We start from the raw sequence: 12,533 nt of genomic DNA, 5'->3' as shown, positions 1-12,533 counted from the left end.
GGGATCTGCTGACTTCTGCTGAAGAATCTTTGGTATCAGGATGGGGGAAATAGGGGAGAGGCACTGAGGAGGGCACTGGGTGTTGTAAGGAAGCACCGAATCACTAAACTCTACACTGAAAACTAAACAGACTGTTATGTATGGTAACTAACTGGAATTTAAATAAAAACTTGGAAAGGAAAAAAAAAGAATCTCTGGTCATCGGGTGAGAGGGGATGAGAACCCCATAACCACCAACACTGAAGGGGCAGGTGGAAGCCGAGGCGCTGGGGGCGGAGACTGACAGGAGCCATGAGAGAGACGGGGATGCAGTGCAGAGCAGGAGGGCTGGAGCCCGTAAAACTGAGCTTCCCGTCCTGACTGCACACGTGTGTGACCTGGGCCAGTCACGTCATCGCTTCAAGCCTCAACTTCCTCATGCATAACAGGGATGACAGGGCCCACTTCCCAGATAGCTGGGAGGATTATATGGTAGTGCCAGATGCTCCGGAGCCTCCCCACGCTGGGTGACACGGCCAAGCCCACCGCCAGAACACAGCCCTGTCCCAGAAGGCCTACTCTAATGTGGCCCAGGCCTCTCACGGCTCATTTCCCTGCCCCACAGGACCCAGCACAGAGGCCCCCAGAATGATCAAACCTCTCCTCAAGGCCGGCTGTGGGCTGCATTCCTTGTCCAGTCCCTCCCCCTCCAGGAATGTCCCTGCCTCTGTCAAGTCAGGATGCAGCTCATCGGTGTGCGGCCGCCGGTCTCCTGCTGATGCACCTCGCCCAGCTCTTCAGCACAGCCAAGAGCAATGGGGAAAGCTTCTGGGACGAAGGCGCCTCCCCAGCCGGGGACCGCGCTTTCCCCGTGCCCTCGTGGGGTCTCCTCCTGCAGCCCCTTCCTCCCCCTCTCCTTTAGTTGATGAGAGGTCTGGGAGTAGAGACGCTGACCACGGGCTGGCTTTCTGCGGCCCAGAGCAGGGCAGATGCACTCCCTCCTGCTCTCTGCTGCTACCTCCTTGGGACAGGCCACCACCTCTCCCAGGGTCACCCCAACGGCCACCAGGGCTTCCCACCTCCACCTTCAATTCCTTCACTTCCCTGCACAAATCCGATCCCGCACACTCTCAGGACTACAATGTTCAGTGGCTTTCCACTGCCCACTGGGACAGCTTGGCAGGATAATTAAAAGCGTAGGTCTGGTTTTTGTTTTCCTAATCCAGCAGGAATCTGTAATGCAGTGGAAAAAACAGGGTGGTATACAAATACCTCAATACATGGTGGGGTTATTATAATGTGAGAAAGAGCCAAAGAGAGGTTTAAAATATCTGCTATACTTATTTAAAATATATACAGAGAAGACATATCCAAAAAACATCCACATGCATGGCACATAAAATGGGAGGGACAGCAAGGTGACAGACTAACAAAACCACACGCAAAATGAAGGCTCAGTCAGCTAAGTGTCCTACTCGTGATTTTGGATCAAGTCATGATCTCAGGATCATGAGACAGAGTCCGCCTGCCTAAGATTCTCTCTCTCCCTCTCCCTTTGCCCCTCCCCCCTTAAAAAAAATGAAGAGCTCAAAAAGAAGGCTATTTACAGATGCAAATATCTCAGAGCTAATGATTAACCCAGATCAACCAATCAACGAATACTTGAGTGCCTGTTATATATAAACCATGTACTTTTTGTACAAATAGATTCTATAACATTTTAACCAACAACCCTCAAAACACGGATTACAATCATACAAAAAGAGACCTTTAACAGCATCTAGTCCAGTCCCCTGCTAAAGAAACCAAGGCCCAAGAGGCTTGTTTTCTTCTCCAATCTCTTTTCCCCGAGGATCCACCACCATCATTCTTCCCCAAAAACCCAGACATGAGTCCTCCATCTCCCTTGACCTTTCCCTCTCCCTCACCCCCAGGAACCAAGCAACTACCAAATCTGTGGCTTCTGGGCAGATCCATCACGCAACCATATGTTTCCCACGTTCACGCTGTCCGTCAGCCCACCCTGGCTTGCCCCTATGATTTTGTAGGTCTGTCTTTGAACCCTGACACCCTAACTACCAACTCTGTGTCCCAGTCATGTTATTTGCCCTAAGTCGTCTTATCCTCATCTACACAATAAGGAAAATAAGAATAGTTCCTACTTCATAGTGGTTTGTGCTATGATAAGTCAGTCCTGCATGTAATATGTTTGGCAACAAGTCAGCTCGCTGGCTTCTGCTATTGTTTATACCACAGGATGAAGTCCAAGCTCCTTGATGTGACCCTTTACCTTCTATCCCCTGCTTACCCAGCCTCATCTGCAGCCCTTGCCCCCACATCCATGCAGCACCCCCAATGCTTGTGGGGCCAACGACAAAATTACAAATGGATTCCATGTACCACATGTCTAAATTTTAGATCCTAAATATTTGAAAGTTACAGATCAAGGTATCAAGCTGTTAAATAAAATATATTCTATTCTCCCTTGAAAAACCACCTGGAAATCCAGGTTTGAATTTAGAATCCGGACTCCTGCCGGGCCGTGGTGGTGTAAGGAGAGCCAGCCCCAGCCTGCCTCCCTTCTCTCCCCACACCCGCTCCCACCCCACACCATAAGTGCTGTGCACATGTGAGCAGACTCCCCAGCCCCCACATCCACCTTCTGCTCCCAGCCTCTGCAAACAGCCCTCCTTGGCCTTCCAGGTCTGCACATGGAGGCGTATTCTGTCTTCAGGAGGATGGAAGTGGACTTGGCCCTGCTAGCGCAAGAAATTCTGAGGTCTCTAGTTGCCAGGAATGGTCTACCAAGTGAGGATGGTCCTTCGGTGGGCATCTCCTCTTCACTCCACGGCAAGGGGTGTGGCTGGAGGAGAGCCAGGCGCCTTCTTGGCCAGGTCTCGGGGCATGACTGCACTCACGTCACACACCAGTTACACCGATTCACCGAATATACCACACTCGTCACCCATGCTCTTCTCTGTGCCCCGAACTTCATCCAGCATCTACAGAGGCTGGGGCAGGCAGCTGGTTAGGGTCCTGGGCTTCTTTAAGTGTCCCGGAGGCCAAGACATGGGGTGGCAGGACCTTCCTGACCAGGTGGCCCTTGCCCTGTGCCCAAGGCCCGCTGCCGTCCCTGACACACTCATTCCTGGGCCCCTGCCTGGCCAAGTCTCACTTCTCAGAAGGTGATGGTCATCCTCGGGAGGAGCACAGTGTGTCTGGTGCCGCCCAGGGCACTGACCCGCTCACTCCTGAGGGCGGCCTGACAGGGAGCCACGCGGGGAAGCTGTTCCTATCCTCACCATACAGAAGAGGAAAATGAAACTCGAAGACGTGAAGACGCGGGCTGAGGTGACCTTACCCGCAGGAAGCAGCAGGGTGGGGGTGGGGGCAGCCCTGACAACGCTGGCGGGAGCGCCCACCCCCACTGCAGGGTCGCTGACACTCCTCCGAGTCATTAAGCTACAATTTACGTAATGAACCCCTTAGGTTATATTTGGGTTTGGCCATTACAGATAACACTATAATAAAAATCATTGTGTGCAGATTGTCCTTCCTTTGGATAATGGCTATTGGTGCCAAATGTCATTTCCTTTCCAAAAATCTTGTCCCCATTTCCAATCTGACCAGTGGCCTCTGAAAGCACCTGTCACTCCACTCTTGCCAGCATCATGTATGATAATTTGAACACATTGTTTAAATCTTTTTTTTTTTTTTTTAAGATTTTATTTATTTATTTGACAGAGAGAGAGACAGCGAGAGAGGGAACACAAGCAGAGGGAGTTGGGAGAGGGAGAAGCAGGCTTCCTGCCAAGCAGGGAGCCCAATTCGGGGCTCGATCCCAGGACCCTGGGATCATGACCTGAGCCGAAGGCAGACGCTTAACGACTGAGCCACCCAGGTACCCCTGAACACATTCTTTAAAGATGTGGTAGGTGATAAAGGCATCCTGTTGCTTTCGCATGGATTTCTCTGACTGCTAGAAAGTTAAGCACATTTTTGTTGTTCCTAGTTATATTTCCTTCCGTGTCATCTGTTCAGTCTCCTGCTCTTTTATCCGCTGGGGTCCTAATGGTTTTCTTGTCAACTTTCGTAACAGTAACCATTTGTCTGTCATATTTCCCAAATACACTTTTCAAAGTTTTGTGGTATCTCCAGTCTTTTTGTTGTTGTTAATTCAGTATAAATTTTCATATATTATTAAATCTGATTTCTCCTAGCCTGTCTATCCCTTGGAAGTTCTTTTCCCTCCAAGGGATCTGATTTCTATTCTACGTACTTCAAAGTTCCCTTTGGTCGTATTTTTATATTTTTACTTTTTAGCCATTTGGAATTTACCTTGATGTGCACTATAAGGAGAGGGTCAGAAAACTTTTTGAAAGCTATATTTGGAAAAAGTGATGAACAGAAATAGGAGTCGGCGTGGGGCCGGCTCCGTGAGGCTGACAGACAAGTGAAAGACGCAGAGCGCCAGGGACAGGACAGTTCTCATTTCCTCATCAAGGAGAGTGATCTTGACCAGCAAAAGGAAGATCAAACATGGCTAAGGGAAAGAGATGCTCAGGAGAGGCAAAAGGAGAGCAAGGGTCTGGATCTAAAAGAACGACCTCCCAGGGCCATGAAAGAGGGAGACAGCCTGGCTGAGAGGAAGGAGCCCTGACTGAGGGCCGGAAGACTTGGGTTGGAATCCTACTCTGCCAGAAGTTCCTGCCTTACTCTGGGCCTCAGTTTCCATACCTATTGATTCATTTATGTGTGGCCAACTATGTTTTTGTTTTTTTTTTTAAGATTTTATTTATTTGACAGATACATAACAAGAGAGGGAACACAAGCAGGGGGAGTGGGAGAGGGAGAAGCAGGCTTCCCGTTGAGCAGGGAGCCCGATGCGGGGCTCGATCCCGGGACCCCAGGATCACGACCTGAGCCGAAGGCAGACGCTTAACGACTGAGCCACCCAGGCGCCCCATGGCCAACTATGTTTAAGACACTGCTGGAGGTGATGGACTTGGAGAGACAAACACGACCGTTCCTGTCCTCTGGGGGCTTGTAAGAGCTGACAGAGAAGCAAAGCCTCAAGTAAAACAGAGCGAGGAGTGTTTCACTGGACTCTGAAGAGGAGCATCTACGACGGCCTGGCCAAGGGGAGCAGCTGAGGCATGGAGGCTGGAAACAGGACATCCATGCTGACACAGCCAGAGTGGAGGCTGTATGTTGGGTGCAAGAAAGAGGGGTTGGCAGGGGCCAGGTCACGGGTGCTGTTCCATGGAGTCTGGCTGTATCACAGCTGAGCCTGTATCCAAACCTCCTAGATGGCTCATTACAACAGACTGCTGGGCCTGCCCCCAGAGTTTCTCATTCTCAAGGCTGAAGATGGGGCCCCAAATGCATTTCTGACACGTTTCCAGGTGCTACCCTTACACTTACTTCTATTCATCGTCTGGCCGTGGAGGGCTGTTGACTGAGGCACTGCATGGAAATCACGCAGCCCAGGGCCTGGCATGTGGAGGGGCTCAGTAAACCACAATTCTTACCATTCTCATGGGCCATGTTGTGGGGGAGGAGGGGGGAGCTGACTGATGGAGGATTCCAAGCAGGAGGGGGATGTGGTCAGGCTTATTTCTTAGGAAGACCCAGAAGCAGTCAGAGCGGGTGTGAGTTCAGCTCTACCACTTAGCCAGTTGTGTGAGCTTGAGCAAGCAACTCATTTTCCCTGTGCCTCGGTTTCCCAATCCCCCAAATGGGGATAATAACAGAACTGATCTAATAGGGTCATTATGAGAACCAAATGAAGGAATTTAAAGAAGCCTGGCAAACTGAAGAGCTTAATACGCGACGGCTATGATGAGGACGTTGGAAGCAGGAGGAGGAGGACGAGGACGAGGAGGATGAGAACGAGGAGGAGGGAGAGAGGCAGGAAGGGGGTGGGGAGAGGAGGCAGCAGTGATAATACTGATTACCAGGCACAGTAACCAAGAGGTCATAGATGACAGTGATGAGAAGAGCAGGGGGCGGGGGCGGCACGAACCCCAATCCCTGAGCACTTTTTATCTGAGGGTGGAGGGGCAGCAGTTAGGATGCGGCCAAGGGGATGAGCACAGAGGCCTCCTGGACCTCACAGGGGAGAAGTAGGTGGGGTGGTGGAGGGATCACGGATGCTGACTCAGCAGAAGCTTCGTCAGCAGAGGCCACAGTGTGTGCCAGCCTCAGCGCCATTTCCAGGTACCCTGCACTGAGTCTCCCCTAAGGTGAGGCAATGACCATACTGAGCTCCTAAGGCTCTGCATCCCTCCCTGGCCTGGAACAGAGTATAGGTTTAGGTGCAGATGGACACTCAGTCCCCATCTTGGGCCTGGTCCAGTAAGGCCTCATATACAGGGACCTGGTGGCCCTGTTTGCCCTGGGGATTTCCCGGACCGTTAGCCCACCCCTGCTGTCTCTCCCAAGAGGCCCCGAGTCTCCTTCCTCTAGGCCTGGCCTCTGACCCCTGCTTTAAGTCACCTCCTAGGTCAGACCCTACAGCCTAGACAGACAATCCCTATTCCCTAGTGCCACCAGGCTGTTCTAACAGCACTAATAAAAGTAATAATAATAATAATAAAATAATAAATAGCATTAATCATTGCCAGACAGCACTTACTAAGTGTCAAGCACCATGCCAGGTGCTTCTATATTTCACCTGGTTTAATTTTTAAAACAATCGCCAATGATGGGTAGTATTACTCCTGTTTAATGGATGAGACTAAATCTAAGGGGCCTGGGTAACTTGCCTAAGGTAACCCAGCTAACAAGTGACAAGAGTCTAAATTTAAACCCAAGTCTATCTGACTCTAAGGCCTGATCTGTGTTTCCCTCTTAAACTATGTTGCCTTTCCAAATTCTGGGGCCCAGTCCACTCGTGCATTAGGCCCCTCCCTCCTTCCCCAAGGCCTGAGCTACCGCTGGGAGGTCAGGCCTGTGTCGAGGCTGTCCAGGGGCCAACTCCAGCCCCTGTCCTCTCCCATTCCCCTGACGTGCTGGAACCACACCCATACCCGCCCAGGCCAGGTCTCGGGGCCTCACTGAACTAACACCCAATCAGAGGCCCGGCAGCAACGAGGCCAGCCTCCCAGGAGTGCAGATGAGAGGAGAGGGGGACTAGAAGGGCAGCTCCTTTCTGGGTTACCGGCATCCTGGGGCATGGGGAGGGGAGGCTGGCGGAGGCAGGAGGAACTCCTCCAAGCTTGCTGCCTAGCCCAGGGCTCCTGGGGGCTGGGAGACAACAAGCCTTTAGGTAACTTGTTTGGAGTCATCTGTGCAGCTGTCCAGTGAGCCAGGGAACCAAATGGCCACAAATGGTGACAAGAAGAGCCCCAAATGGATGAAGAAAGTACGGCCGGCCTTAGCACTGGCTGTTCTTTGGGTTGTTCAGTCTTCTTTTCCCATCTTTCCCTTTCCAGATCCCATCAAGGCTCCTGGGTACCAGAAAGCCACACCCACTGAGCAGCTGCGCACATAGCAAGTGGCAGGCAGACGCCGTGAGCGAGGCCTGATACCCGTTCCAGCCCTGCCCAGCCAGGCCTTGGCTCCCAAACACAGAGCTGCCTCCTTCCTGCCAGAATTCTACCGGTGAGGCTCCGGGCAGGTACAGAGAGCTCCCCAGAGGCTGCACGGTTGGAAACATCGCTGCAGGAGCAGGACAAGCGGGTGGCTGGCACCAGAGAGGAAGGGCCTGGAGAAGTAGCCTCCCCCACATTTACCTGAGTCTCAGATGCCAGAGAAATGAAGTAGAGCATGGGAGAGGTCCTGTGAAGGCACCAGCCCTGGGCTTGGGGTAGGGAAGGGTTCTTTTTTTTTTTTTAAGATTTTATTTATTTGCGAGAGAGAGAATGAGAGACAGAGAGCATGAGAGGGAGGAGGGTCAGAGGGAGAAGAAGACTCTCCACTGAGCAGGGAGCCCGATGCGGGACTTGATCCCGGGACTCCAGGATCACGACCTGAGCCAAAGGCAGTCGCTTAACCAGCTGAGCCACCCAGGCGCCCAGTAGGGAAGGGTTCTAAAGGAGAGGCTTCCTGTGTCGCCAAGAAGGGCTAGGGTTGGGGAGGCCATGGGCATCACTGGCTCTCCTCTGGCAGCTCACTCTAAAGGCCCAAGTTATCTTTGACTTGGGAGCCAGGGAAGGCTCATGGAATTTCAAAGGACTCCTCCCGGTCCCCTCTCTCTCCTCACTCACCCCTACCAACCCTGGGAATGAGTTCTCACTAAAACAAGACTGGTCCTACAACCCTGGGCACGGCCAGGCCAGGACACAGACATCCACATGGGTGAGGGCGTGCCTGAGCGCAGCTCCTAACTCCTCATCCCAACTGCTCCAGTACCTTCGGTCGGCCTGCAGACAAGGCCAGGCCAGGGGGGAGCTCCTCAGAGTCTTCCTGGGAATAGTGAGGCCCTGCTGTCTGCTCCCTGAGTGGCTGGAGCACAGGGAGTCTCCCGACTCTAGCTGACTGCCCTCCTTTTCTGCCTTCTTTCCTTTCTTCCTTGGATGAACTATAAGAGCCTTGAATGAACTGACCTTGGTGTTCTTGGAAGGAACAGGTGATAACATCCACCTGGCTGCCCTGAATCACCCTCCCTGGCCTGCCTGTTCGAACCCGGTCTGCTCAGCAGGAAACAGGATCTGGTGTTTGAGCCAACACCAGGGCATTTATGATGACTGGGCATTGAGGGGTTTAAAAAAAGCCAATGGGTTGAGGCCCCTGCCGTCCAGGAGCTCCTCTGACAGGTGTCTGTGCACAGAGGAGAGGATGTGCCAGGAGAGGCTGGGCCGGCGGGCAAGAGGCCAGGGCGAGAAAGCAGCCCTGGGGCTCCCTGGAGGTTCACCAAGGCAGACTCAATTCTCTCCCATTTCCCCTGAGAAATGCCTATCTGTGATCCCACTTCTGTTGCCTTCAAGGCAGAGAGAAGGGCGGGCCCTGAGGACACTAGTTTTCAGGCCATGGTTCTAAAAACAGAAGGGTGCTCCCTCAGCCCCCATTCTCTCCCTGGTTTGCATGGGCCTTCTTGCAGCTAGAGCTGGCTGAAGCCAACCCCCTTGCTCCCCTTTGCGGAGCCAAGTTAGACTCAGTGGAGCCTGGCTGCCTCATTCAGCTTGGCTCTGGGTGGGTTCCCCTTCCCCACTGTCCCACCTACCTGAATATCTGGACCTGACTTCTGTCTTCTCTCTCGCTTGCTACCTACTTGACACTGCCTGCACTTGGCATTGCTTGGGAAAGGGCTGTGGAGTTAAACCAAATTGCACTGAGACCTCCTTAGGCAGGTTAAGCTGTTCCCACCCCCGAACTCGCCTCTAAACCTCTAGAAAGAACAACCAGCTTCTAACTGTAGGCGGAGGCCATCTGTCATCATTCTCCTCTGGTAAGAGGCTTGGGTATTGGAAGATGAATGGCCTGAACTCTGCAGTACCCCTCCCCTCGGGTGGCTGGTGACAGCTGGTTGAGGGGAGAGGGGAAATGGGCCCGGACACGTTGGCAGGTATCCCTGTAGGCCCAGAGCTGAGAAAAAGAGAACTCAGGAGGGGACTCAGTGGGTGGTCCACCAAGAAGCAGTCACCCTACTTGGCCACACAATCTCCCTAGAGAAATGGGCCCAGGCCCTTGCCTGCCTACAACAATGAGGACAGAGTCTGATCATTCCGGAAGTGCAACCAGACTCAATGGCAGTTGGGGAATCCAGCTGCAGGTCAGCAGTACAAGTACAAAGTGGGGAGAGACCAGGACTTTATGGGCTTGGGAACTGGCCCCCTCAAGCTCACTGAGGGGTCTGCTATCCCTGCAGAATAGCCCCAGAATCCAGATAAGGCTTTCCTCCCCGGGCTGGGAATGAGGGTGGATCCACATGAGAGAGGCCTCGCAGAGGGTAAGGGGCTTGGGGAGGCCACCACAAGGTCAGGGCAGGGCACTGAGATGATTAGGAGTGACACTGAGGCTAGCCAGATGAAAGCTTTCCTTCCAGGGGGACCTAAGGCCAGGAAAGGGCCTGCAGGGCCTGCTGGGGAGGGACTCAGGGTCTGGCTAGAGAAGGCTGGAAAAGCATACACAGTCTGGGCATCTGGGCAGGTGGCAGATATCAGACATAGTAGCTCCAGGAGCCCACACCAGCGCCCCTTGGATCCCCTGGCCTCTCTGTCCCTTGGTTGAGTTTGGGTGTGTCTTTCAGCTTTAGGTCATTGACGCTTCTTTTGAAAGGTTCCTACTTGTTCTTTGCTGGGTTCAGGGAAAGGGGCTGACCTGGAAGCCAGGCAAGGCCAGGGCAAGAGGGGAAGGAGCACCTGGTGCATGGGGAGCTCACCACTCTCTCCTTGTAGACGATGTACTTCAACCACTTGAAGTCCTGCCACTTGAAGCCAGCGAGGACAAATAGAGAATCGCGTTCATATTGCTCGGGCCGCTGCATGGCGCCCTCAGGGTAGGTGATGCGCAGTGTAGTTTTGCTGCCCACGTCCTTCTCAAAGCCTTTCACTGGTGCTGAGTTCAGTCTACAGAGAGCAGGCCCAGTCAGAGCCTGCCTTGGGCTCACTGCACGGAGCCTGTGGGCTCGTGTTTGGGGAGGGACTATGACCCCAGAATTCCCCAGGTGCAGAGAACAGGGAGCCAGGTCACCTGGAGCCACCTAGCTTTCCAGAGCCCTCCAAACCTAGAGGTTCTTCTCTAGGCTTCTGCTGACCTCCAGCCCAAATGGCCAGATAGACAGACAGTTCTCAATGGACTCGGGGACAAGGGTTTGGGCCAGGACACTCAGGTGCCTGAGGCCCTGCTTTGGGGAGCTCACCTGACCACAATGTCATAGTCATCAATTCGTGACCCCAGAGACTTGTTGGCAAGGACACCTCCGTTGCCCACGATGATGCAGCGGCGGCAGTTGAGGCTGAGGGGAGAGAGGCAGAGACCTCTAGAGAGCTGTCCACTAGGGCTCCTTCTCCCTACCCCTCTGGCCAAGTGCAGGATCGGGGAAGACCAATGGGCTTCTGGCAGCATTCTGAGGCCAAAGCCATACTGTGGGTAGCTGGGCCACTTGGGACTCTCTGACATCCCTAGTCCCAGACACTCTCCAGGACAGCGTGGCTGTGGAAGGGGCAAGGGCACCAGTTCCGGGGTGGTGAGGAAGGAGACTCTGGTAAGATGGCATTCTAGGCTAAAGGTTCCCCAAGGGTTAGTGGAGTTCAAGAGAGAGGACAGGCCTGGAGGCTCTGGGACCCAAGGCTGGGCTTATATTCAGCTCAGAAGCCCCCATGCTCCCATTGGCCATCAGAAAGCCCTATTCATCTTGCTCCTCCCGCCTGAGGCTTCCCCCCTCCAGGGTCCATTGGCTTCAGAGCTGTCACTGCCTCCTGCATTTAAGCCCTGGCCCCCTCACCTGCCTCGACCACCCAGGCTCTCAGTCCCAGTGCTGGGCTGATTTCAGCCCAGTGTCTTCTGTCCTTACCCTCAGACCTCGGACGGCTGAGGACTGAAATATCTTGCCAAGTGCTTACAGCCCAGGGGGTGCAGGCCAGCTGGATGGCCCCCCCTTGTCTTATCTGCTTACCACCCCAGCATGGGCGCTGTGTGTGCACCTGTGGACATGCTGGAGAATCTGCTCATGTCCAGCCAGGGCTGGTGGGGTCTCAACGCCTCTGCACATGCCAGGCAGCCGAGGGGCAGGGGGCTGGGTAGTAAGTGGCTCACCTGTCCAAGGCAGGGGTCAGGCGGTACTCTTTGGTGACTGACAAGATGGCTTTGATCAGATTGTCTGTGGACAGAGGAGGGAGGTTACCGTTAGAGGGTCACTGGCATGCCCGTGCAGTGTTTGCGGATGATGGGGGGGAGGCACACGCCCCTGCGCAGGGTGGAGGTGGATGTGACGGTGTGGGGAGGGAGCTCTGGGCACAAGGCTGCGCTGGGCCACTGGCCTGGCTGTAGCCCCGAGGAACGAGACAGAGGCAGGGGAACAGGCAGGCACACTCGGTTCTGCCCGGAGCCAGTCCCCAGCACCAACATGCAGTTTCTCTCCCAGGCCTCCCAGCCCTTCCTGGGAGGTCTCCTCTGGCTTTCGGAGGCTCTGCACTCAGGCCCCAGGACACGGATCCCCAGGCCCGGGATCTGCCCAGAGACAGAGGCCACTAACACTAAAGAGCTCGAGTGGGCTCTGCCAGCTCCCAACTCAGACCCCTTTGCCTCAGTCTCTGATACTGTCTTCCCCTCACTTCCCCCTCCAACACTGCCGATCTCCAGTCTTGGTCTTGCCAGCCTGTCTCTGCCGCCTTCCATCTCCAAGCCCTAAGGCCTGGCATCTGCCCACCTGCACTCCACTCAGGAGGCCCTCAGCAAGGGGCCCAGGACCTCTGTGTCCTCAGATCCTGTGACCACTATTCAGACCTCATTCTTCTTGGCCTCTCTCTGGCTTTGGCGATGGGAACTGCTCTCTTTTCAAACTCTGGCATAATGGGAACATTATCATATAATGTATAATGATATTGGCTTTGGAGTCAAATCCTGGCTGCGCTACTTCAGAGCTCTGGGACCTCCGATTAATCACTCAC

At 53.9% G+C, this 12,533-nt stretch overlaps 1 protein-coding gene across 12 annotated transcripts in view; it reads right to left on the bottom strand.

Moving 5' to 3' along the window:
• Window positions 1-12,533, bottom strand: part of ST3GAL3 (ST3 beta-galactoside alpha-2,3-sialyltransferase 3) — a 160,085-nt gene that overhangs the window by 11,065 nt on the left and 136,487 nt on the right. For 8 of the 12 annotated variants that reach the window (XM_021683814.2, XM_044913992.1, XM_044913994.1 and 5 more), the window contains 3 exons: window positions 11,680-11,743; window positions 10,784-10,879; window positions 10,304-10,490 (listed from right to left, as the gene is read on the bottom strand). The exons of 3 other annotated variants lie outside the window; for them this stretch is intronic. In XM_021683814.2, coding sequence (XP_021539489.1) covers window positions 10,304-10,490; window positions 10,784-10,879; window positions 11,680-11,743 — 347 coding nt within the window. The remainder of the gene's footprint in view (window positions 1-10,303; window positions 10,491-10,783; window positions 10,880-11,679; window positions 11,744-12,533) is intronic. One more of the 12 variants, XM_044913998.1, reaches the window with a different exon arrangement.

Source organism: Neomonachus schauinslandi, chromosome 4 (assembly GCF_002201575.2).
Source record: "Neomonachus schauinslandi chromosome 4, ASM220157v2, whole genome shotgun sequence".
NCBI lineage: Eukaryota > Metazoa > Chordata > Mammalia > Carnivora > Phocidae > Neomonachus > Neomonachus schauinslandi.
This window is presented reverse-complemented; position numbering and strand designations above follow the sequence as displayed.